Source organism: Cnephaeus nilssonii (assembly GCF_951640355.1).
Source record: "Cnephaeus nilssonii genome assembly, chromosome: 19".
NCBI classification, from domain to species: Eukaryota; Metazoa; Chordata; class Mammalia; order Chiroptera; family Vespertilionidae; genus Cnephaeus; species Cnephaeus nilssonii.
The window spans coordinates 22,447,671-22,474,896 of record NC_137090.1 but is presented as its reverse complement, the minus strand read 5'-3'; the positions used below and the strand labels follow the sequence as shown (position 1 = coordinate 22,474,896).

General features: G+C 37.0%; 1 protein-coding gene across 1 annotated transcript in view; it reads right to left on the bottom strand.

Annotated features, from left to right (window-relative positions):
• APPBP2 (amyloid beta precursor protein binding protein 2) overlaps positions 1-27,226 on the bottom strand; it is a 51,090-nt gene that overhangs the window by 6,757 nt on the left and 17,107 nt on the right. The window contains exons 3-12 of the mRNA XM_079796996.1: positions 21,740-21,891; positions 18,504-18,627; positions 14,340-14,508; positions 11,094-11,183; positions 8,854-8,921; positions 8,668-8,773; positions 7,853-7,977; positions 5,446-5,531; positions 2,812-3,002; positions 1,392-1,557 (exon numbers count right to left, since the gene is read on the bottom strand). Of these exons, the coding sequence (XP_079653122.1) occupies positions 1,392-1,557; positions 2,812-3,002; positions 5,446-5,531; positions 7,853-7,977; positions 8,668-8,773; positions 8,854-8,921; positions 11,094-11,183; positions 14,340-14,508; positions 18,504-18,627; positions 21,740-21,891 (1,277 nt within the window). The remainder of the gene's footprint in view (positions 1-1,391; positions 1,558-2,811; positions 3,003-5,445; positions 5,532-7,852; positions 7,978-8,667; positions 8,774-8,853; positions 8,922-11,093; positions 11,184-14,339; positions 14,509-18,503; positions 18,628-21,739; positions 21,892-27,226) is intronic.

Here is a 27,226-nt window from a genome sequence, read left to right as displayed (position 1 = left end):
TTCTAAATGAATATCTTCATGACTTTGGGGTAGGAAATATTTCTTAAACAGAATATAAAAGATGCTAATCATAAAAGAAAAAAACGAATATATTTGATTACATTAAGATCTAAAACTTCGGTTCTTTGAAAGGCGTCATTAAAAAACAAGCAGTAGAGTGATCTGCAACACATATAACCAACAAAGGACTTGTTAAATCCATATTATATAAAAAACTTCTATAAACCATTAAGAAAATGACAGAGAAGTCAATATAAAAATGGAGAAGTTGCCCTAGCCCAGTGGTCGGCAAACTCATTAGTCAACAGAACCAAATATCAACAGTACAACGATTGAAATTTCTTTTGAGAACCAAATTTTTTAAACTTAAACTTCTTCTAACGCCACTTCTTCAAAATAGACTCGCCCAGGCCGTGTTATTTTATGGAAGAGCCACACTCAAGGGGCCAAAGAGCCGCATGTGGCTTGCAAGCTGCAGTTTGCCGACCACGGCCCTAGCTGGTTTGGCTCAGTGGATAGAGCGTTGGCCTGCGGACTAAGGGGTCCCAGGTTCGATTCCGGTCAAGGGCACATGCCTGGGTTGTGGGCTTGATCCCCAGTGGGGGGGGCATGCAGGAGGCAGCTGATCAATGATTCTCTCTCATCATTGATGTTTCTATCTCTCTCTCCCTCTCCTTTCCTCTCTGAAAAAATAAAAAAATAAAAAAATAAAAAAATGATTCTCTCTCATCATTAATGTTTCTATCTCTCTCTCCATCCCCCTTCCTCTCTGAAACCAATAAAAATATTTTTTTAAATAAATAAAAAACAAAAATGGAGAAGTTCTAATAGGCACATTAAATGATGATCTCAGTATCTTATTTTCTGATATTTAAGTCCGAACTGGAAACAATCCAAATGTTCTGAAAACCCATTAAAAGTAGAATGAATAAACAAATAAATACTTATCCAATAGTATATTATTATAGCACTGGAAATTAACAGACAATAGTGATCTGGAACAACACAGATGATTTTCATTATTCATGTTCACCAAAAGAAGCCAGAGATATAAAAATATATGTTATATGATTCCATTAATACCAAGTTAAAAAACCAGGTAAACCTGATCTATAATTAAATCCAGAGAATGGAGGTGGTAATAATTACACAAATACTTTAATTTTTAAAATAACTATTTTTGCCTATACTTGATGTTGTGTCATACTTCATTCTGGTTTCAACATCAATAAATCATGTTTAGTAAAATGTTCCAGATGATTTTTGGGAAGTTTCTAGAAAAACTGGGTAGCTCTAAACTGATTTAAGTCTTGGTAACATTTCCCTTATACAATATATAAGATATGTTGATCTCTAAATCAACTGACCAAGAAACTTATAAAATAACATACCAATTGCTATAGATCGCAAATAAAGTTTCTCAGCATTTTCATACTGATTCATGTCATAATTATATAAAGAAGCCAGATGTCCCACTGAAAGAGCAACTTCATAATCTTCTTGACCAAGAAGTTGCTCTTTAATCTGAATTGCTTTGATATGCATTTCTTCAGCTTCCTGGAAAAAAAAAATTAAGCCATACAAACCATTAGATTGTGCTTTGCCTTATGTCAACAATTCTTACCCAATAAACAAGATTCTTCTATGCTCAAGAGATTTTATGGATGTCATAAGGTAATCAGATCAGAGAATATACTATGTTATTCCAAAAGTTAACTATGGGAAGCATTAACAATTTGGGGAAGCTATGTATATAACCTAATGATAGTAATGATAGTAATAACCTAACTGATATATAAATCCAGTTCTATGCCAAAAGTAACAAGAGAAAACTTGTCCTGGTAATAAAAAGTTGTTAGAAGAAAATATCATTAAAACATTTTTAAATGAAAATTATTTCTTTCAGTTAACACACTCTAAAATTTAACTGAACCTTGTGAAGCTTGAAATTTCATACGCTAGCATGTTGATTTATACAGAAGTATATTTTATTTTTTGGAGTTATAATTTTTATTCTGACAAATTAAACTCAGGTTAACTGAGGAATAAGTAGATTGAGTTTCAGGTAAAAAATATTAGGCAGGTGCTCCCATCCTTTCCTCATTGTGACCCTAAAATGGATATTAAGAATTTATAACCCAGCCCTAACCGGTTTGGCTCAGTGGATAGAGCGTCGGCCTGCGGACTGAAGGTTCACAGGTTCCATTCCAGTCAAGGGCATGTACCTTGGTTGCGGGCACATCCCCAGTAGGGAGTGTGTAGGAGGCAGCTGATCGATGTTTCTCTCTCATCGATGTTTCTAACTCTCTATCCCTCTCCCTTCCTCTCTGTAAAAAAATAAATAATAAAATATTTTAAAAAATTATAACCCAAAATTCTAAGAGAAATTCGGTAAATTTTATCACTATGATTAATAATACTTGCAATATCTGACATTTCTTGCATACCCACTATGTGCTAGGCATTCTGCCACGTGCTGTACTCAACCTACCTAAAAACTATGTTTTAAGTCTAACTATAACATGCCTTTAGGGTTTGATATATTTCTTATTTTTCCAAGATCTGGATTTTTGAAACATTTATATTTTAACTATGTTGCTTTATACTAGATATTTTCTCAAAATTTTTCCAGTGTTTTTTTTCATTTTTATTGTTGAAAGTATTACATATATCCCCTTCCCCCCATATATTTTCCCAATTTTTAATGAAATAAGGTATGGGTAAAATAAATGTATACTTTATTATTTAAGATTATGCTTGATTACTTTAGATTATTTAGAGAAAGAAAAATATACTAAAACACATTTCTACCTTAAATTTTCTCATTGACTGATAAAGTCTTCCAAGGTTTCCATAGTGTTTTGCAGTCTGGACATTGAATTCCCCAAAAGCTTTTTTAGCCAGTTGGAGTGAAGATAGGTGCAAATCATGAGCTTCTTGAAGCAGCCTCTGTTCAGTTTCTTTATTATGACAGTCAATTGCAATCTCCTCTAAAATAAGTGCTGAATAAGAAAGCAATGAAATTAGTGTACTTTCAAACCATCTATCAGAGCTAATCTGAGCATATAATTTAAAATTAAATGCATATATACGTGGATATGGTTTAAAACTGGTAAGAAGAAAGTATTCCACTTCATTGGGGGAAAAACACAGTTTTGAGGGGGGGGTGTTATTCAAATTTAAGAAAAACAATGGTGTTTCAAATTATTTGCAGAATTAATTGTACTAGACTGTTATACATTGCCAGTATGAATTTGTTTTATAAAGGAAAAGGCAAACATTTTAAAGTTATGAAACTGTGTCGAGGAGAACCTAAGCACAGTTGAAAATTTTGAAACTACACTATTATCAAATATAACCTTTAATCAAATACAACAGAAGAACTGGTTTCCTTCTACTTGACCAACCAAATCAGGTATAAAGATAGTTCACTTTCAAAGTGACATTCAAGGTTTCAAATTTCACTTAAAGCCTTAAAGAGTCTTTTACCAGGTAATTTTATTTCTAGGAAAACTGGCCATGTGCACAAAAGTAAAAGAGATTTTGATCACTGTAGCATTTTTAAAGAACAATGGATTAAAAACAATATAAAGGTCCAAAAACAGAGGTGAGGTTAAAAATATCAGAAAAAAGGACATATACCTACTTGTACTAATATGGAAAAATGTTCATAATAAGTGTAAAAAAGATTGTAAAACTAGGAAAAAAATGTATTCATTTATTTTATTATTGAGTGCAGAAAAAATCTAAAAATATTTCACCAAAATGTTGCTTCTGGATTGGTAAAACTTCAGGTGACTTTTTTTCTCTTTTCTATCTTTTAATTTTTGACATTGATCATATATTACTTGTGTAACTTTTAAAATGCAAACTGGTGCCCAGCCAATATAGCACAGGGGGAGCATTCACCCATGAACCAGGAGGTCACAGTTTGATTCCCAGTCAGGGTACATGCCCGGGTTTCAGGCTTGATCCCTAGTAGGAGGTGTGCAGAAGGCAGCAAATTGATGATTCTCTGTCATCATTGATGTTTCAATCTCTCTCTCCCTCTCCCTTCATCTCTAAAATCAATAAAAACATGTTTAGCCTGGCTGTGGTTGCTCAGTGTTGACCTATGAACCAGGAGGTCATGTTTCAATTCCTGGTCAGGGCACATGTCTGGGTTGTGTACTCGATCCCCAGTGGGGGGCATGCAGGAGGCAGCCAATCAATGATTCTTTTTTATCATTGATGGTTCTATCTCTCTTTCCCTCTCTCTTCCTCTCTGAAATCAATAAAAAATATATATATTTTTTAAATGTTTAAAAAATAAAATAAATGCAAACTAAGAGGGGGGAAAAAACCCTGTTTCAGAATTAAGGTAAAATTTATCCAACATGCATGGAGTTACCACAAGGGTGACCTAATTATGGTGGCAAAATAAATGCCTTAAATGCTTGGTAGTGATTATAGGAAAAGTTAAAATAAAAAAAGAACGTGGTATTTGTTAAGAGTCTTAAAACAGCCCTCGCCGGTGTGGCTCAGCGGATAGAGCGTCAGCTTGCGGATTGAAGGGTCCCAGGTTCGATTCCGGTCAAGGGCATGTACCTTGGTTGCAGGCACATCCCCAGGTAGGGGTGTGCAGGAGGCAGCTGATCGATGTTTCTCTCTCATCAATGTTTCTAACTCTCTCTCCCTCTCCCTTCCTTTCGGTAAAAAATCAATAAAATATATACTTAAAAAAAAAAGTCTTGAAACATTAAGGATAATGCGATATGCAGCAGAAGAATCCTGCACTATAAAGCTGAAGGCATGTGAAAAACCCATTTTCAGTTTGCTATCCATGTTACTGTGCAATAATCCTTCATGTTATACATGAATGAATGCATGTAAATGAAGAAAGGGATGGGGGCTAGACATTCTCGCTTATTAACAATGCTATAGGAGAGAAGCAAACAACCTTTCATTACGAACCACTGGCAATTATTTATTTATTTGTTGTTTTTAATCCTCATCTGAGGATATTTTTCCATTGATTTTTTTTTAAGAGTGGAAGAGAAAGGGAGAGACAGAGAGAAATATCGATGTGAGAGAAACACACAGATTAGTTGCCTCCTGCACCTGTCCCAACTAGGGCCCAGGCCAGAGAGGAGCCTGTAACTAAACTGAGGTATGTACCCTTGACTGGAATCGAGCCCTGTACCCTTCAGTTCACAGGCTGACGCTCTATCCACTGAGCCAAACCAGACAGGGCTGGAAATTACTTTAAATCAGTGAATCTGCTATCCTAGTATATAGATACAGTCTAATCCTAAGCACTACCCCTGAAGAAATAAAAAATATCCTTATTTTATACCATATATCAATTAAAAAATATCAGAGACTAGACATCAATTACAATTGATAGCTAAAGAAATCTAATACAGACAGACAGATAAATAGTGAAGACTAAATTACGAAGGGTACCTTTCACCCTCTTTGAAGAAGCCAAAAGAAGATGATCTTCAGGTAGGATGTGGGTAATGATACCAATAGCTCTTTCTGCATGAAATCTGCAATACAGATAGATATATTCTGGCATTTCTTCCCCACCCCCGCTTCCCTCTCAGGTCTTCTTACCTCCCTCCCTCTCTTTAACACCAAGTCATCAAATTAAACCTTCAGAGCCCACCATTTAGATAGAAATAAGCAATACAGATAGATAAGTATATTCTGGTATTTCCTTTTAGTTACAAGTGACTTAAGCATTCTTGAAAAACACAATTTATAATATAATACTGAGAATTTCTAACATCTGTAGTATAGAACAAATTTTTTTTTTTTGGTTTAAATTTCCATCTGCTTGTGAACTGAACTTTTAACATCCAATGGATTCCCATCTCCCTCAGAATAAACTATAAAGTTGTTATTACAACCTACAAAGCTCAAAACGATCTTTTACTGGGCTACCTCTATAACCTCATCTCCCACCATTTTTAAAAACAACACTTCCAGTCACACAGTTTTCTGAATATGCAAATCATGTTCTTACGTAGGACTCTGAAATACTCTTCCCTTGAATATCTACATGGCTCACTCCTCATTGAAAAGCCTTTCTAGCTTATACAAAAGTCCCTAAATAATCTACAACCACTCTCTAAACTCCTAGTTTACTTTATTCTTCACAACATGCATTCTCACCTGATAGGTTTGGTTATTTGTTTATGGCCCATCTCACCAAGCAGAAGGTAAGCTATTTGTCTATCTTATCTGTCAGTTCCTTAAAAAATCTCTAAGCTTTCTATCTCCATCTTCCAAGTAATCATTATTTTATTACATTAAATGTCTTCTAATTCACTGTCTATTTAATTGTGTCTAATATGCTAGCTAACTTACCTACTGAGTTTTAATGTCAATTAGCACTTTATAAATCTAGCTGTTTTCTTTTTTTATAACAGCTCTTATATTAAGACGTAATTCATAGCACATAATTCACCTATTTAAAGTGTACAGCTCAATAGTTTTTAGTATATTGACAGAGTTGTGTACCCATCACCACAATCAATTTCAGAATATTTTCATCACCCCAAAAAGAAACTCTGTGCCATTAGCAGTAACCCTACATTTTCCTTCAACCTCTTAGCCCTACACAACTAACCACCTTTACTTTCTGCCTCTATGGATTTGCCTATTCTGGATATTTCATCCTACATAATAAAAAGGTAATATGCAAATTGCATCACTCCGCTACGCCCACGATTGGGCTGGCTGGAGGCGCGGGGGGTGGGACTCAGGGTGGCCGATTGGCTGGCGGGAGGAGCGGGGGGCGGTCTGCTGTTCACCGAAGATTACAGAAACTTGTAAGCTTTCCCACTTCTCCAGGGCAGTTATACCATAGTTTGGATTTTAGTCGATTATTTAATTTTTTGAATTTTAGTGCATTATTGGCCCATGGAAGCTTCCTTCTTCTTTTGCAAAATCAGTTACGCATTTTAAAAAATAATTGTTTTATTCAGTATTTCTGTGTGTTCTGGACGAGAAGTTCTTAGGTTAAGTCTGTCATTTAGCCAGAGGCTACTACTATATTACTCACAAGAAAAATTATTGGAGAAAATATTCAAAAGATAAGTTATCCATACTAATAAAAGGGTAATATGCTAATTAGACCGGACATCTTCCGGACGACCATCCAGACGTCCTTCCTGACAAAGCCAGGCCCGGGCAAAGCTGCCCGCCCATGGTCCCCTGCAGCTGTGGCCAGCTCAGGCAAAGCCGGTTCGGGTCCAGGGTGCCTGCAGCCAGTTGGAGGAGGGAATCCTGGGTGCCGGGTGCAGGGCCGAGGCAGAGGTGGTTAGGAGCGATCAGGCCAGCAATGGAGCAGTTAGGGGCGATCAGGCAGGCAGGCAGAGGTGGTTAGGGGCGATCAGGCAGAGAGAGGGGTTAGGGGCAATCAGGCAGGCAGGCAGGCAAGCAGTTAGGAGCCAGCAGTCCCAGATTGTGAGAGGCATGTCCAACTGCTGACTTAGACCTGATTCCACAGGGATCGAGCCTAAACCGGCAGTCGGACATCCCCCATGGGGTCCTGGATTGGAGAGGGTGCAGGCCAGGCTAAGGAACCCCCCCCCCCCGCCCTCTGCACGAATTTCATGCTCTGGGCCTCTAGTATTCTATAAGAAGATATACAAGTCTCTATATTAAACCACATAAACTCTAAATGAATGGCTTATAAATTGGTATGATTTTAAAATGTCAAAGACATTTTAGGCATCATATTAGAGCTCCAGGAAGACAAATTTAATGCATAAAGTACATTAAATACTACTGTACTAGGACAAACAAAACAAAACAATAGCAAGAGCATATAATCCCTCATGAAAAGGAACATGGAACTTACAGTGCATTGTCAAATTTCCCAGAGCTATATTGGTGAACATAAGAAGAATAAGCCAAGTCTTCATGAGCTGTTGCTACATGGATATTTTTGCCACCAAACACTGACTGCCGAATGTCAAGGGCTGCCTAAAAAATCATCAAAATAATTGATAATACTGTAAATCCTTAGAAACCACTACTCAGTTAAATTAAGCATCCTAGTAATTTAAATATATATCCTATATACTTATCCCATCAGTTTTTAAGTAAAGTCCTGCTGCATTTAAATCACAATAGAACATAAAAGTTACCTACAAGGCTTGATTTTCTGAAGACTGAGTCTGACTCAAAAGGCAATGGCATAAATATAAAAACCATTCATATATCTTGAGAATCATATCAGTGTTTTTTTCTATGTTTTTTCAGAAGTGAACTATAAAATCAAGGATACCTTGTCCAGAACCATGGCAAAAACATAATTTACCTGAGAAAGATTCAGATAAGGCTTAAAATAGCTTTGTCTCTATTGACCCTCCTTGCTATTACAAAGGCAGCTATGACTTGCCTAAATAAACAAGGACAAGCCAACATCTGGGCAAATGAAATGGAAGAGTGCTCTTTAATATGAGCCCACAATCCACAACTCTTTTCCTGGATTCTATTTAATCCTTAAAACATTAACTTGTAAGCTTTCTAAATATTAGTCAACTAATGGTGTGCCATATATAAGGAGGGGCTTAGAAAGTTATTTTTTGAGAGTAGTTTATACACTGAAAACAACTACAGGTCAGCAAATCAATTTAGGTTGAAAGAAAAAAAGTGTAACCATTAACATACCTGATAAATTGCAACAGACTGACAGATATTATCTACATTGAGTAAGTAGAAACCATAATCTAGCAGCGTGTCAGAATATTTTGGGTGTTTGGATCCAAAATGATCCCTAAAAAAAGATACAAAACTATTAGGGAATCAAGTAGAGACAGATAATTTGAAGTGGTATTTTTAATAACAATCACCTACCGTGCCAAATATACTGCATGTTTAATTAACTGTTCTGCCTTCTTAAATTCACGTTTTACAACACAAGCCTAAAGATAAAGTAAAAAATTATTAAATAACTCTCAGTGTGTTAAAATAAGTATAGTTTAAATATTCAAACTATAATGGTCAAAAAGAAAAAGCACCTTCAAACATAAGAAGTGTTCTATTTGTAATTCTTTTCCTTCCAACTTGAAAATTATATTATAAACAGATCTAAATATATCCTAGAAATTATAAAGATTAAAATTTTGATAGCCATGCTCAATACAAATCTGCTATAACAAAGCTACCTTACAAAGTTGGTATACTCCCATCCTTCCTTATTATTAAAATAAAATGGTGGGGGTAGGGCTCACCATGTTATTTTCTAGGGCACTTATTTATATTCCAGTTCTAGACTAGCTTTACAACTATCGTATCATTTTCATCTGACAAGTTTTATATGCACAGAATTTTTAGTTTTCCCTTTACTTCTTAAAATATTTTGATTCATTGCCCTGACCGGTTTGGCTCAGTGGATAGAGCGTCGGCCTGCGGACTCAAGGGTCTCAGGTTCGATTCCGGTCAAGGGCATGTACCTTGGTTGCGGGCACATCCCCAGTAGGGGGTGTGCAGGAGGCAGCTGATTGATGTTTCTCTCTCACTGATGTTTCTAACGCTCTATCCCTCTACCTTCCTCTCTGTAACAAATAAATAAAATATATTTTTTAAAAAATATTTTGATTCATGAGGGTAGTCAGTAGTTTTAAAACTCTAATTATCATTTGTATACAGAAATAGAAATCTTGAACATATATTTCATTGTTTTTATATTAAATATATGCCCTGGCTGGGTAGTTCAGTTGGTTAGAGCATTGTCCCAAATGCCAAGGTTGAGGGTTTGATCCCCATTCAGGGCACATATAACAAACCAATGAATGCATAAGTAACTGAAACAAATCAAAATCTTTCTCTCTAAAAATCAATAAAAATATTTACATAATTTCACAGAAATTGTACTCTTCTAAATCTTTAATTTTAGAATCTGTCTTCTAATTGATAGTAAAACCAACCAAAATGTAATATTCAAAACTGAAAAACCTATGAGTATAGATAGAGCATATTTAAAATGTACATTAATGCTTTTAAGCCTCAGTGCACCAAAGCAGCAATTTTTGTTGTTGTTGTTAGTTCACATATTTTATTAACCCATATATAAGTACTTGTCTTCTTCTGGTTTGTTGAAGCAATAGATCAAACAACACTGGCCACAACAATGTCTGTCAAAGTGGCTGGCCATAAAAACTCCAGCACCACATTCATGTAAAGGGCACTCCCAATGAAGGCGACTGATTTTGCCACAGCCAGCTTAATCTTTTCTCTTATACTTATTCTTCTTGGGAATGGTGTTAAAATTTCTTCCTTTTGTTAGCACCACAACCAAGTCTCAACACAAGATGAGGAGTGGTCTTTTTTTGAATGTTGTAGTCAGACAAAGTACAACCGTCTTCCAGTTGCTTGCCAACAAAGATCAGCCTTTGCTGATCAGTAAGAATTCCTTAACCTGCAACTTGGCCTTTACATTTTCTATTGTATCCGAGGGTTCAACCTCGAGAGTGATGGTCTTCCCTGTAAGGGTTTTCATGAAAATCTGCATCTTGGCAGGAATTCCACCACAGATGGAGAATGAGCAAGAAAGAGTGAAGTGCAGGCCCACAGGGTTTCCCGGTCCAAAGCAGCAATTTTAGATATTACTAACTGGTCTTAAAGAGTTAATGCATTTATTTACAGAATAAAAAGAAACTAAAGGAAAAAATCATGTATGTATTGCCCACCAAATCAATTATAGAAAGCTGACATACTATGAGACTACAGTACTATGACCAAAAGATTTAATACCTTTAGGAGAAAAGTAACCAAAGCCTATACAGCCATGGCATAAGGAGTTCAGGTTGTTGTAAAGGTTAAACACACACACACACACACAAACAACAACAACAAATTCAAGCAGAATATCATCAAAATACTATTTTGATCTGTACTTCAGAGAGCTGATCATAAAAATAAAATTTTTCACAAGTTTTCTGTGAAATCAGATTTCTAAAACTGAGAATGTAAACTTAGAAAACAGATTTTGTTAGTCCACAGAGTATGCAATACCTAATTTGTTAAATAAGTGAGTTAAGATAAATTTAAAGTTTGCTAAATCTTATAATTAATTTAACATTATACTCACTCACCTTAGAAGCTTGTCTTAAAACATCCACCACAACTTTGACTGGTAAGCCTGCTGTGATTTCTTTCATTGCCTCAATGCACCATTTGTATGCCTAAAGAAAAAAAATTAAAAAAATAAAAATATATATTCTTTCTGCAAATTTTCAAGAACTTGAAGAACACACAAAATATTTACACTTAAAATTTTTTCCCAAGGCTAAGTTCTTTGGATATGTAACACATATTCAAGAAATCAGAGCCATGTTCTCTTCTCTTTGCACATACTGTTCCCTCTGCCTTAGAATACATTCCTCTTTCCTCTTAACCCATCTAACTTATCTTTCAAGTTTCAGTCCTACACTAGGTTTCCTGTACTTGCCTTCTCCTACTGTAATGCTTACTATTTAATTTTTTTTCATATATTTTATTTTATTTTTTGTTGTATATACTGGGATAACATTGGTTAATAAAATTATATAGGTTTCAGGTGTACAATTCTGTAATACACCATCTGTATATTGTATTGTGTGTTCACTACCCCAAGTCAAGTCTTCCATCACCATTTATCCCCCTCTATACCCTTCCCTACCTCCTCCCACCCACCTTTTCCTCTGGTACAATCACCATGCTATTGTCTGTGTCTATGAGCTGGCACTATTTTATATCTTACTTGCCTGTTTAGGTGACTGCTTCCTTTATGCCAGCTATTGTTCCAAACACTTTATGTGTATTAACACATTTAACTGACACAACAGCCCTATGAAATATGTAACATTTCTATGGAAAACTGAGGGACAGAGAAGTTAAGTGCCAGGCAGTGTGCTAGTATCTAGGTATCTAGTGAGGAACAAAACATAAAATGATCCTCCTCTCCCAGTACTTAGTGGGAGAAGGGGAGAAAAAAGGCAAAATAAATTATTTTGGACAGTAAGAACAACTTCAAAGAAATAAAAAGAGCCTGGCTGGTGTGGCTCAATGGTTGAGCACTGACCTATGAACCAGCAGGTCACAGTTTGATTCCTAGTCAGGGAACATGCCCGGGTTGCGAGTCCAATCTCCAGTAGGAGGCAGCTGATGGATGTTTCTTTCTCATCACTGATGTTTCTATCTCTCTCCCTCTCCCTTCCTATTTCGGAAATCATTAAAAACAGACAGACAAACAAATACTAGTAAATAAATAAAAAATAAAAAACATTTATTGCCCCTTATTGGGGAAGGATATAGTTCCCTTTCACATTAAAGATGAGCGTGGTCATGTGATTTCCTTTGGCTAATTAAAATATGAATAGAAGTGAAATGTGCCATTTCTGGAAGAAAGTTCTAAGAGTCAGTATTCCTCATTGTGTTTTCTGCCTCTGCTATAAGGCTGGTTCTGGAGAGAACCAGCTCTAATGTTCTTGATAGAAACATGGAATTTTGAGCAAATGCAGACAGTGTTAAGCAGAGCCACAGAGATCCCCAAGACAGGCTGTAGCATGAGCGTAAAATAAACTTGCATTGTTCCAATCTACGGCTATTTTGGGGCTGATATTATCTCAGTAGAGCCTAGCTTACTGTAACTTATATCAGGCTATAGTGATAATTCATATCTGCTGAATTAATAACTATATCCTTAAGATTGTGTACTTTTCTATAGTTATCACTGACAAATATATTTATATTTAAAAGAATAAACTATCAAAATTATCCAAGAAACATCTATAAACATTCCTCATGAAACTGCTGAGAGCTGCAAACACCATGAATAAGGTACAGCATCATAAACTCCCAATTAAAATACAGAAAAAAAAATTACTGTCAATTAAATGGTAAATGCCTAATAAAATGGAAAATGGTAAATAAAAGGTACTTTGTTCCACTGGCTATATTAAGATGGGCCTGGGGCTGAATATGGGAGTAAAGAACGGCAAGATTTGAATCACTCTATGTAACAGAAAAAACAGAGTGTAGTTCTAGAGGGCAGTATGAAAAATAAGGATAAAAAAATGATAAAAGAGGCACCAGAGATGACTGAGTTCCTATGTAGAGATATAAAAAATGGTGGGGCACCTGAATAGCTTTTAAGATAGGCACTTCTAATACTCAAACTGTTATTGTTTACCCCTCTCTCATTTCTAGTAAATTAGGCTATCCACACAAAGGCCTTCTGTGAATGGTGTGGTTTTAGGTGTATGAAAATCTTGGAAAGGGTCCAAATTCTATAACTGGATCGATAAACTATGGAACAGACACTGCATACAAGGGGCAGCAAAACAATCCATCAACAAAACTAATTCAGCAGATAGAGGAGCTCAGCATCAAAAATAATCAGAAGAGCATACATAAACCACCTGAGAAATCACACGCATGCTGATAAGAATTTTAATTTTTACAAATGGGTTCAGTGTCTTCTTATATAGGTACTAGAGGCCCAATGCGCTCCCACTATGGGAGCGCACTGACCACCAGGGGGCAGCTTCTGCATTGAGCGTCTGCCCCCTGGTGGTCAATGTGCGTCATAGCGACCAGTCGTTCTGCCATTCGGTCATTTTGCATATGAGCCTTTCATTATATAGAATTACAAGCAAGAAGAGCATTGGAGTTGCTTAATACCACTTTATAATTATTCTAGAATTTTCTAGTTTTACTTCTAATTATAATTTTCCTTTAAATATGGAATATTTATATTAATGGGGCAAAAATCAAGATAGGAATAATTTTAAAATATAAAAGCTAAATGACAGCATGAAATTATTATGATATTCTTCCATAAATAAAGTAACCAAGTTAATAAACAGATCACTTCTCAACTATATATTCATTACCCCTAAAGCATTAATTTAGTAGTGTAAAGCCAGGAGTGAAGCTATCTTTCTCATAAGGCAGGGGAAGGAGCAAAACAATGCAATAAAGTATAAATAAAATCTAGCTTCCTACTGAAATGAATGCCTTCCAATTATGAGAGTTCACCCAGAGTTATGCATTCAATAAAAAGCATTTACATAAGGTCTATTTAGCAGAGCATGCCCATCAAAATAACTTAGGTGAAATACATTTGATCAAAATAAGAACAAAAACAAAACAGGCCCTAAATCACATGCTTATATTGAAAACCCATCTCACAGAATTTTTGACTGACTTTAAATATTCCATTACAAATGTGTACTGCTTTAAGTAAACCTAACATGTGAAAATGAGATCTATTAAGACAAAAATACAAGAGTACATGATTTATCCTCTGTTTTAGAAATATTTACCGGTCACAATGAAATATACTTCAAAATACTCACCTCATCATAGTGACTTTTTGCAAACAGAAGTGCACACAGTTCTCCATAGAGTGCAGCTTTGTTTGCTTGCTGGCCATGTTTTGAGAGTTTATCCATGTATGTCTGAGCTAACTTAAATGTTTCTTCACCCAAATGATATTTACAGTTTCCATTTCGCACATGAAGCAACCTGCAAAGCACAAAAACATGCCTCTATTTTTTATATTTCCAGCATGGAAATATAACCTTTACAGATCACCATGTAGCACCCAAATGAGTTAAAGTAACTAGATACAAGAAATGAGGTGGCATTAGAAAACAGCTATCTGGTCCAAACTGGGATCTACTAATGAACAAGAAGTATATGCTCTTCTCAGAAAGTTACCCAGGATTAACCTTGTCCAACTTTGATTCCTTATATTCTCTAAATATTTTGTATGCTTTGTGCACTCAGCATGTACTAAATCTATCTACATCTAACCTTAAACTTCTGTGTTCCAAATCTAAAAGTAATGCAGTCTCATTATAAAAAATTTGGAAGACAACAAAGATAATAAAAATCAACGTGAAATACTATTACCTATCATTACCTACCATTCTTTTTTCTAGTATAATTGTGCAACACTTGATCAGTTACCACTCATTTTATGTTGCTTTATAAATGTTCATTTTTGCTCATCTTTCCGGTAATATAAGTTCATTAAAAATAGTGGTATTGTCAGATGTTTCCTTTATAACCTTTATCCTCTACAGTGGAAAAGTACAGAGTTCTTTACACAAAGAAACAGTAAAACTATGCTGACTATCTAATACTATGCACGGGTAGTGAAATGCTTTAGGGCAGACTGAGCTGTAGAGAGCAATAGCCGACATGCAAAACAGAGTAATAGTGTGAGGACTGGACATATATTTATGTCTCTATTATAATGCTGGCTAGAGCATTATGTCCATGTATCTATCATGCCCATACAATTTTCTGAAAATTGTCAGCCCTGCGAAGAAATAAAGGAATAAAAATTACTGTAAACAAACAAACAAACAAACCCAAGTATAGAGAGGTAAGGAAGCATTCTCAGGAGTATAAAAATATATATCTACTTAAAATTTATTTTTTCTATCTCCACCAAAAATATTAACAGATCAATGATGAGAAACAGTCTAAAAATCTTCTAATCTGTATTAATCCTTTGTACTGTCAGGAAAAAAGGAGTAACTTCTAATGAATCAGAACTATTCAATAAAGTAGCAAATACTACATAATGCCAGTGCATCCTCCTAACACTCACCATACAGTTAATCTGCTTTTAGAAAAGACAAGCAAAATAATATACTGAGACTAATAAAAAATTCTGAAGGAGTATCTTTCACTCATAATATCAAATTCCAACTTAAAGCGAAAGTAAATTTAATAATTTAAAGTAAATATAATAACATCAGGCTACTGCTGAATAATGCATTATTGGATTTATATTTTTTAAGCAGAAGCATAAGAACAAAATATATATGTTTTGGTGTACAGACATTTCACGCAAAAGTAAGTGTACTCATATAGAAGAAAAAGGAGACAATATCACTTTTACTGTCAAATTGCTGATGTAATGACCAGTTTGCAATGACCTGTCACAATGGCAATCATACACAGAAAAATAAAATGGAAATCTAGTAAAAGATTACAGTAAACAAAACCTCACAAAAACAGTAATCCAAATGATAAAGTTTTGATGGTCTCACAGTCAAGTACTGATTGAGCATCTATTACATGCCAGTCATTTTTTTCTAAAAGCAAACAATGTAGTGGCAAACGAGAGAAAGAATCCATGATCATAAGAAACTTCATTCTAGCAGGGAGACATGTGTTAGGGTAGACCAACAAACACACCAATAAATAAGACTTTCATTTAAAGATAAATGCTATGAAGATGATAAAAATAGGGTAATATGATTAAGACCTTCAAAAAGGAAGTGCTTGGGGTAGACAGGGAAGAATTGTCTTGAGGAGGTTAATATATGAATTGACACCTAAATGATAAAGAGACAATCATGTGAAGATCTGGAGGAAAATATATTCCAAACAGAAAAACAAATCCAAAGGCTCCAAGAAAGGGAAAAAAATTCTAGCATAAGACCAGGAAAAAGGCCAACGTGCCTGGAGTTTTATGAATAGGAGATTATGTAGAGAGAGATGAGAAAGTAAATCTAATTCAGGCGTCCTCAAACTACGGCCCGTGGGCCACATGCGGGTGTTTTTGCCATTTTGTTTTTTTACTTCAAAATAAGATATGTGCAGTGTGCACAGGAATTTGTTCATAGTTTATTTTAAACTATAGTCCGGCCCTCCAGTGGTCTGAGGGACAGTGAACTGGCCCCCTGTTTAAAAGTTTGAGGATCCCTGATCTAATTGCAATAGTGAGATTATTTCATTTATGCTCTAGAACAATGCTCTTTAATAAAACTTCCTGAAATGTTCTATATCTGCTCTACTCAATTTGGTAGCCACTAGCCACAGTGGCTTCTGAGTATCTGAAATGTCCCTAGTGTGACTGAGGGGCATTTTTCATTTTAATTAAATTTAAATAGTCACTATGGTTAATGGCTACCATATTGGACAGTGCAACTCTGTCCAACATGGTAGCCATTACAAAAGACATTACAACGATTCAGAAAAAAAAAAAATCCTTGAAATACGAAGAACTGGTATTAAAAATATATATTTCACAGTATTCAAATGGTTGAATAAGGTTAAACCCAGTCATAGATTAATTTATAGAATAAAAAGAACAGTGTTACCTCTCATTGCTACAATACCAAGAATTGCATTTTCAACTTTCACAGTAGGCATTTCCCCTAAGAATAAGGTTCTAGAAATTATTTAATAATTGGCACATGATGGGGGTAGAAAACGAAAGATTTCATGCCAGAAAAGCACACCTTGGTAATTTCTCCAGTCCCCGATGGTTGTCTATTGAAACAAAAGGGCAGAAACTCTTCAGGATCTGTGTATCCATCTGGGCCAGGGGTCCTCAAACTTTTTAAACAGGGGGCCAGTCCACTGTCCCTCAGACCTTTGGAGGGCCGGACTATAGTTTAAAAAAAAACTATGAACAAATTCCTATGCACACTGCACATATCTTATTTTGAAGTAAAAAAACAAAACGCAAACACACCCGCATGTGGCCCGCGAGCCGTAGTTTGAGGACGCCTGATCTGGGCTTACATTAAGTAGGATGCAAAGGCCCAGGAACTTTTGAACCAACTGAGGATCTAATTTTGCCTCAACACTCAGCCTAATGAAAAGACAAGTTAGATTCTTAAGGTGCTTCAAATATGGCTCTTACTATGTAAGCACAGTATTTTCTTATTATTTTTTAAAAATTGATTTTACTTTTTAGAGCAGTTTTAGGTTCACAGCAAAAACTGAGCAGAAGCTAGAGACATTCAAGTGTCTATAGATATTCAAATTCAATAAAAATAGAAGACTATATATTTAGTAAATTGAGCAGACTTTAGATAACTTAGGAAGTCGTTTTTATGATTTTTTTAAACTTTATTTTTATTTCCCTTTAGTTTTGTTAAAAAATTCTTTTGAAGAAAAGTCAAATTGGGGAACAGAGAAAAAACCTATATAAAAAGAGCTAAAACTAAATGTTATATGTGCAGAAAAGATAAGGACAGTAAAAAGCAGAATTACTTATATATTTGCTTGCTTTTCCTTTAAGTACATCTGTTTAAACAATATATTTTTAAAGAAAACTGTTATGTATAAGTAAAATACTAATCTTGTCATGGACGATTCTAGAAATGTAAACAGAGCAGGGGTTAAACAAAAATAATAACACCCAAGAAAAAAAGTGTATTTCTTTTCCTAGCATCCAATGCCTAGCATAGTTCCTGGTATATACTAGGCACTCAATAAATATTTGTTGAATGAATGAACAGGCAAGTTCTCTAACAAAGCAAAAATATATACAGACAGTCTGGTTCATAATACTCAAATCTAAGCTAAAATAACTATAGCAAGTTAACTATATTTTGGGGATGAGAGACAGGAGACCAGACCAGTGAAACTCTGACATATAAACACGTCAGAGGTTAACTCAAATAGTGATGTATTAGAATCTGAGTTAAAACCATAAAAGCTACTAAGTACCATTAGAACAGGTAATTGTAGGATCTATTCCAACTTACCTCACACAACATTCTACTGCACGAAACCAATGAAGCATCTCATCATGTAGAGTACATAACTGAAGGCAGGACAGAAAAACTTTCTCAGCATCACTGTACCAGCCTGCATCAGAAAGAAAGCCACCTGAAGGAAAAGAAAAACCATTAACTTTTAGATAATTTAATAAATCACTTGATACCCTAACTGGTTTGGCTAAGTCAGTGGTCGGCAAACTGCGGCTCGCGAGCCACATGCGGCTCTTTGGCCCCTTGAATGTGGCTCTTCCACAAAATACCACATGCGGGCGCGCACGTACAGTGCGATTGGAACTTCGTGGCCCATGCGCAGAAGTCAGTTTTTGGCTCTGAAAAGAAATTTCAATTGTTGTACTGTTGATATTTGGCTCTGTTGACTAATGAGTTTGTCGACCACTGGGCTAAGTGGATAGAGTATCAGCCTGAAAACTGAAGGGTCCCGAGTTTAATTACGGTGAAGGGCATATGTCCATGCTGCAGGCTCCATCCCCAGAAGAGGGTGTGCAGGAGCATGATGATTCTCTCTCTTCATTGATGTTTCTATCTCTCCCTCTCCCTTCCTCTCTGAAATCAATAAAAATATTTTTTAAAAATAGTGTCAATAGTCTTAACAGTGTCAAAGTGTCTGAGTTAAGAAAATAATATATTTTACTCATATCCATGTTTGATGTTTAATTAGATTTACATGTGATCAAACAAATATTATTCTAATTGTAGAGAAGTATACTTAAGAACACTTTATGGCCCTCACCAAGTGACTGAATAATATGGTTATTATACATATTCATACTCAGCAGCCTCTACTCACCATCCTCATAGATGTGTAGTGCTGGTTATTAGCTATTGTCTCTCAGCTTCAAATAAACCTTTTAGACTCTGTTTTATGACACTGGGAACTAGAGTTGCCAGCTGAATCTCTGCAGTCTCTGTCAAAAGGAACAACTAGAGTGGTAGAGGACGAACAAGAGACACTCCTTCCTGTTTGCTTCCAGTTTCTGTCAGCAAAGCCCCTGCTGACAGCAAAACCCCCAGGGTAGTAATCTTTACTCTGGTAGTGGCAATTCATTCCAATAAGCCAGTTCCAGTCACAGTTTTCCAATACTCACAGAATTAGATTCACAGAACTCAGGTCAGAGATACCAGCACCAGCCAGTCAGGTCTGCTCCTAGTGGTCTAAGTTCTAGACCCATAGGTCCCACTTCTCAGTGCTCTGAGGCACCTATAGCCTAGCAGTATCCCAGCTGTTAAGGCACCTCATCAACCTTCTAAATTTTAGTAATTCCAACCCCAGCTCTTGGTTCCCTAAGCCCTAGGTGTGGTAGTTGATTCTATTTTTAAATATATTTTTTTATTGATTTCAGAGAGAGAAAGAGAGATAGAAGCATCAATGATGAGAGATAATCATTGATTGGCTGCCTCCTGCACGCCCCCTATTGGGGATCGAGCCCGAAACATGGGCATGTGCCCTGACTGGGAATAGAACCAGCAACATCTTCGTGCATAGGTCGATGCTCAACCACTGAGTAACACAGGCTGTGCTCTGGCATGAAGTATTTTTCACTGTTTTGGTAGTTTTAACATTAAGACTGATCATATGGCCACACAGGCCAGGCATATATAACTGAGTATGCTAGGACTTGGCTCTTCTCCCAAGATAATTCTTCAACCTGGCTCATTTCAAAGGCCATATTGTTAAAAAATGTTTGTGGAGATAACAGAGGACCTTAATGAATACTAGCCTGCCTGCTTTTCACATTCCTTGATATACATTTTCCCCACAGATTCTTACATGACCATCTAAGATTAAAGGAATGTCAACCTTAACATTCATCAAGATCACAAATACTCTATTGTTAGAGACATTTTTTGGTCATAATTCTTTGTTGCAATTTAAATTCCACAGAACTATGGAAGGATAAATGCTGAGGGTTCTTCACAGAAAAGAATGTTCTGAAGTTCCTCCAGTAAACTATCTATGATCACTACACAGAATTATTCTAAGACTGAAGGAAATGACCAAAAAAACTTGCTGGCAAAGAAAGTGTATGTGCACTGTGTGTGTGGGTGGGGTGGGGGGGTTGGGGGGGGGGGGGGGGGGACATGCACATATTAATGTGAGAAGTTAAAGATGAAAGGTAATCTGTGGTGATGGAACAGCCCAGGATCCTGATGATAGTTATATAAATCTGTACATGGAATCAACTGCACAGAAACACACACACACAAAAAATCATGCATGTAATAGAAAAACTGGTGAAAATTAATTAAGGTCTATAGTTTAGTTAACAGTATTAAACTAGTATCAACTTTCTGGTTTTGATATTATCTGTAAATCTACAATCATTTCAAAATATAAAATTTTTTTTTAAAGAAAGTAAAAAAGGTAGCAACAACTTTAACAATTGCCTGATGGTGAAGGTCTAGGGTGGGGGTGGGGGTCAATGGGGGGAAAGAAGGGGGACATCTGCAATCCTTTCAACAATATACATTAAAAATTTATTTTGCCTGAAACATTTATCTAAGTAGATTTGCTGAACACAAACATTAAACAGTATTTTTTATATATAAGGTGTCCCTCAAAAAATTTAACAGCTGACAGCTCAATTTTGAAAATGAAATGTATTTTAATAAACATTGCCTTTATAATTATTCTAAGTGTGTGCATACATTATTTGGGACATCCTATATATAGCATACAAAATCTCAAAATCCTGTTTATGTTGTCAGTAGTCTCATAACACTCCCACGAAGGTATTTAGAATTACTCTCATTTTAGAGATGGAAAAACTGAGGTCCCAAAAGAATTCAGTCCCATGACTGCATATAGTAAGCTGGTGAAAGAGGCTTGTGGCAGCATGACATGGTAGAAAGATATGTGCCTGGAAGTCATTTAGACACAGGATTCTAAACTTAGTACTACCACTAGCTATGTGACTTGAGCAAGTTACTTTACATTTTTTTAGTCCACTTCCGCATTTGTAAAATGCTATTAATAGCAATACTGGAATATCATGAGGATTTAGAAAGATAGCACTTAAATGCCTAATATAGTGCTTGGCGCAGTTAATGTTCAATAAATCACACATAGTTTTTCTGATGTTTTTCTCACAACCTCCTTATGTAGACTTTGGGACTATCCAGGGAGAATCCTTTATTGTTAGCAGGTTTAATTATGAGTCATGTCACAGAACAAAACACTCCTCTATTTTACCATTACTTACCTAAAACAAAGCCCACTTGAATGGCTTTTTCCTTTACTGCAGCATCTGATTCTGCTATATAAGAGCACCTTCTGCTAAATGAGTAGGCTAAGACTGAAGCAACTTTCACACCATGATCCATCAAAGCCTGGAAACAATGATGAAGCAAATGTCTGAAAGAGAAGGAAAAGATTATTTTATAAAGGTAATGTATTTTGTCTTTTCAGAAAGTGCTAGCTTGCTTTGTAAAAATAATAGTACAATTATTTTCCAAGATGAAGTAAGAAAAAAAGCTTTTTGCCTTATGAATTATGAAGCCATAATTCACAATTTTGCCTACTATCTTTACTCAGTGATCACTCAGTGATCCTGTATGGGTAAATTTATGGCAACAAAGAATAAAACTAACTTTTTACATCAGTTTTAAAAACCAAATTGGCTTATAATACAATAATAACCCAATTTATAAAATAAGCAATAAGAAAAAATTAAATACTGCCTTCACGTCAACATGGATGATCTTGAGAATATCATACTAAGTAAAATAAGTCAGACAGAAAAAGTCAAGAACCATATGATTTCACTCATATCCTCTCTAATAAAATGGTAATGTGCAAATTAACCATCACTCCGCTACATAAGTCACACCCACCAGCCAAGCCACGCCCACCAGCCAATCAGGATGAGTATGCAAATTAACCCCAATCCAAGATGGCTACAGTCACAGAAAGCAAGGTTTCCCAGGTAACAGAGCAAGCCAAGCTTTCCATAGCCATTGCAGGCCTAAGCCTCCACTCAAGCTACAAAGTTTCAATTATAGAAGGTAAACAAATTCAAACAAATGGCTGCAGAATGGAGCTTGAGAGAGCAGGCCAGGGTTGCCGGCGGCAACAGGGGAAGCAAAGCTTTCTGCACACCCTGGCTGGGCTCAACCGCTTAAGGCTACAAAGTTTCAATTGTAGAAGGTGAATTAATTGCTACAGAAATGGCTGCCGGAGCCCCAGGCTTGGCTCCGCCCCAGGCTACAAAGTTTCAATTGTAGAAGGAAAATAAATTCCAGATACCAGGGCCTCCCCTTGGGTTGCCAGGGGGCGTGGCCGGCCTGCAAACCACCACAGGCCCCTCGCTCAGGCCGCCCCACACCCCAAGGGAACCCTCACCCTTATCTGTGACACCCTTCAGGGCAAACCAGCTGGCCCCTACCCCTGTACCAGGCCTCTATCCTATCTAATAAAAGAGTAATATACAGATTGATCATCACTGCAACACACAATATAGCTGCCCCCATGTGGTCAAAGATCCTGTCCCCATGTGGACACAAGATGGCCACTACAAGATGGCCAGCAGGAGAGGGCAGTTGGGAGGCACCCGGCCTGCAAGGGAGGGCAGTTGAGAGGGACCAGGCTTGCAAGGGAGGGCAGTTGGAGGTGATCAACCCTGCAGGAGAGGGCAGTTAGGGGTGACCAGGCTGGCAGAGGAGGGAAGTTGGGGGCAAACAGGCTGGCAGGGGAGCAGTTAAGCATCAACCAGGCTGACAGCGGAGTGGTTAGGGGGTGATCAGGCTGGCAGGCAGAAGCGGTTAGGGGCAATCAGGAAGGCAGGCAGGCAAGCAGTTGGGAGCCAGCAGTCCTGGATTATGAGAGGGCAGTCGGACATCCCTCCAGGGGTCCCAGATTGGAGAGGGTACAGGCTGGGCCGTGCACGAATTTCGTGCACTGGGCTTCTAGTGTGGAATATAAAACGGAACGCAACAAATGAACAAGAAAAACAAACAAAACTCACAGACAACAGTATGGTGGTTACTAGAGGAAAGGGGGATGGGGAATAGCAAAGCATAAAGGAAAGGTCAAATATATGGTGACGAAAGATTTGACTCTGGGTGGTGAACATACAATGTAATATACAGAAGATGTGTCACAGAATTGTATACTTGAAAACTATATAATTTTATTAATCAATGTCACTCCAATAAATTTAATTTTTTAAAAAAGAGCAATGGATTTCAAAGTTCTCCAAAATATACAAATGGCCAATAAACACAAGATGTTCAACATCATTAGTCATTAGGGAAAAGCAAATCAAAATCATAATGATATACCACCTCATATCTGCTAGAATGGCTATAATAATTTTGTTTAAAAAGTAATGCCAAGCCCTGGCTGGTTTGGCTCAGTGGATAGAGCGTCAGCCTGCAGACTGAAGTCATGGGTTCAATTCCAGTTAAGGGCACATGCCCATGTTGTGGGCTCGACCCCCAGGGGGCCTACAGAAGGCAGCCGATCAACGATTCTCTCACATCATTGATGTTTCTCTTTCTATCTCCCTTCCTCTCTGAAATCAATAAAAATCCTATAGAGAGGAATATGCTAATTATCTATTATGCCGTAATGTCAGGACCAATCTACAAGTGGTGGAGAGCTACAGGAGGGCGAGGCAGTGAGCTATGAGCAGCGGAGAGCAACCAGCGGTGGTGGGTGGTGGGCGGGTGGCCAGCTGAGGCAAGCGGCAGCGAGCTATAAGAAAAAGTAATGCCAAGAGAAAAAAAAGTAATGGCAAGGATATGGAAAAATTAGAACCCTCATACATTGGTGGTAGAAATGAAAAATGGTACAGCTGCTGTGGAAAACAGTTTATAGCTTATTCAAAAAGTTAAACATTGGGCTGTCATATGTATATAACTAGTTATATACAAGAGAATTAAAAACATATGTCCACACCAAATCTTGTCCAGGAACATTCAATTCATAGCAGCATTATTCATAATTGCCAAAAGGGGGAAACAACTGAAATGTTCATCAACAGATGATTAGATAAACAAATCCATATATCCATACAATGGAAATTTATTCAACTATAACATAGAAAAAAATACCAATATAAGTAACAACATGAATGAACCTTGAAAACATTACAGGAAGTAAAAAAAGGCCGAAACCGGTTTGGCTCAGTGGATAGAGTGTCGGCCTGCGGACTGAAAGGTCCCAGGTTCGATTCCGGTCAAGGGCATGTACCTTGGTTGCGGGCACATCCCCAGTAGAGGGTGTGCAGGAGGCAGCTGGTCGATGTTTCTCTCTCATTGCTGTTTCTAGCTCTCTATCCCTTTCCCTTCCTCTCTGTGAAAAATCAATAAAATATATATTTTTTAAAAAAGCCAGTCACAAAAGACTATATATTGTATGAAATGTGTACAATAGGTAAATTCAGATACAGAAAGTAGATTATAACAATAGGCCCAGCCTGTGCCCTCTTGCAGTCCAGGAGCCCTCCCGCCACCACCACTGCACTCACCAGCTTCTGGCTGAGCTTCTGACCACCAGGGGGCAGCTCCTGCATTGAGCATCTGCCCCCTGGTGGTCAGTGCACATCAAAGTGACCGGTTGTTCCACCATTTGGTTGATTTGCATATTAGCCTTTTATTATATAGGATAGGACTGTATTATTTTCCATATGAACACCTGTAAACCTACTCTTACCCTACCCTGTATATTAAATACTTAATAAGGGATTTGGACTTGGTGAAAGATAACCTGAGAGATGGAAGAGAAACATTCCACTATATCTTTACAATGGCCATGTTTAAAATTGCCATTTCAAAATTAAAATCCCAGAAAGCTAAACTTTAGAGAATGATTTTTTAAAAAAATATTTTTATTGATTTCAGAGAAGTGAGAGGGAGATAGAAACATCAATAATGAGAGAGAATCATTTATCGCTCCTCCTGCATGCTCCCCACTGGGGATTGAGCCCACAACCAGGGCATGTGCCCTGACTGAGAATTGAACCGTGACCTCCTGGTTCATAGGTATCATGATGCTCAACCACTGAACCACACCAGCCCAGCTACAACTACTGAGTAGCTCCGTTGGTTAGTGTTCTCCTGCTATGCCGAAGTTGCAGGTTCAATCCTCAGCACACATACAAGAATCAACCAATGAATGCATAAATAAGTGGAACAACAAACTGATGTTTCTCTCTCTCTCTCAAAATAAACAAATAAAAATTATTTAAAAGTTTTTCTATTGCCTTCTTTTACCAAAATGTAGTTCTCATCTATAATTATATTTTAAAATATGTTTTTATTGAGAAAGAGGAAGAGAGAGGGAGAGAGAAACATCAATAGAGAGAAACATCAATTGGCTGCCTCCTGCATGCCCCCTACTGAGGATCCAGCCTGCAACCTGGGCATGTGTCATGACCAGGAATCGAACTGGCAATCTCTTGGTGTATGGTATGACGCTCAACCAACTAAGCCACAACTGCCCGGGTACATGTATTATTTTTTTATAGACTAATTTTAATTAATCAACTAACCAAGAAATTTATCTACATAGTTAATACACAGGCCATATTTTAAAGTTATCCTTAAAAAGTGAAATCATATGAATTATATACTTAGTCTATCATCCCTCTCTAAAATAAAAAAAATCCATGAGTAAGCCCTAGCCATTGTGGCTCAGTGATACAGCATAGGTCAAGCATTGAAGGGTCTAATGTTCAATTCTTGGTCAATGGCAGATACCTGGATTGCAGATTCATTCCCCAGTGGGGGTGAATGCGGGAAGCAACCAATCAATGTATTTCTCTCACATTGATGTTTCTCTCTTACTCTCTTTCACTCTCTTCCCCTCCCTCCCTCTTTCCCTTCCACTCTCTCTAAAAATCAATGGGAAAAATATCCTCGGGTGAGGATTAACAAAAACAAAACAAAACAAACAAACAAAATCCATGAGGAAGAGATATCACAGATCTTTTTCACTGCTGAAACCCCAGCATCTAGACTAGTACATGACATATGCTGGGCATTAAACAAGAATTTGCTGAACAAATGAAACAACTTCACAACTTCATATTAGAGATTAGCAGTATTTTATAAAACTATCTTCTTATTTTCCTAGACACGTGGGTTAGGGCCGTGGTGGCAAACTACGGCTCATGAGCCACATGTGGCTCTTTGGCCCCTTGAGTGTGGCTCTTCCACAAAATACCACGGCCTGGGCGAGTCTATTTTGAAGAAGTGGCGTTAGAAGTTTAAGTTTAAAAAATTTGGCTCTCAAAAGAAATTTCAATCATTGTACTGTTGATATTTGGCTCTGTTAACTAAAGAGTTTGCCGACCACTGGATTAAGGGGGAAAAAATGAAGGCATTTAAAGAAAATTTAGGGAAGAACACTAAAGAGAACAGTAAGTACAATCAAAAGCCATGTCACCTACACCTACCTACACGTGGCTTCTACTACATGTGAATAGCCACAATGGGGAAGATGAATTTGGTCTCCCTTTCTTGAAAGCAATGGTGGGATTAATGGCTTCATAACAATGTGACTGTACTTAATTCCACTGAATTGCATACTTAAAAATAGTGACTATAGTATGTAGAGGGCCGCCTGGGAGGCACCTGGGCATTTCCTTAATTATCATCAGCTGAACTCAGGGCTTAGGCCCAGTCACGACCTGGGAACATGCTTCCCCAATGAGGCTGAACATGTTAATCAGTCTAACTTCATAGCA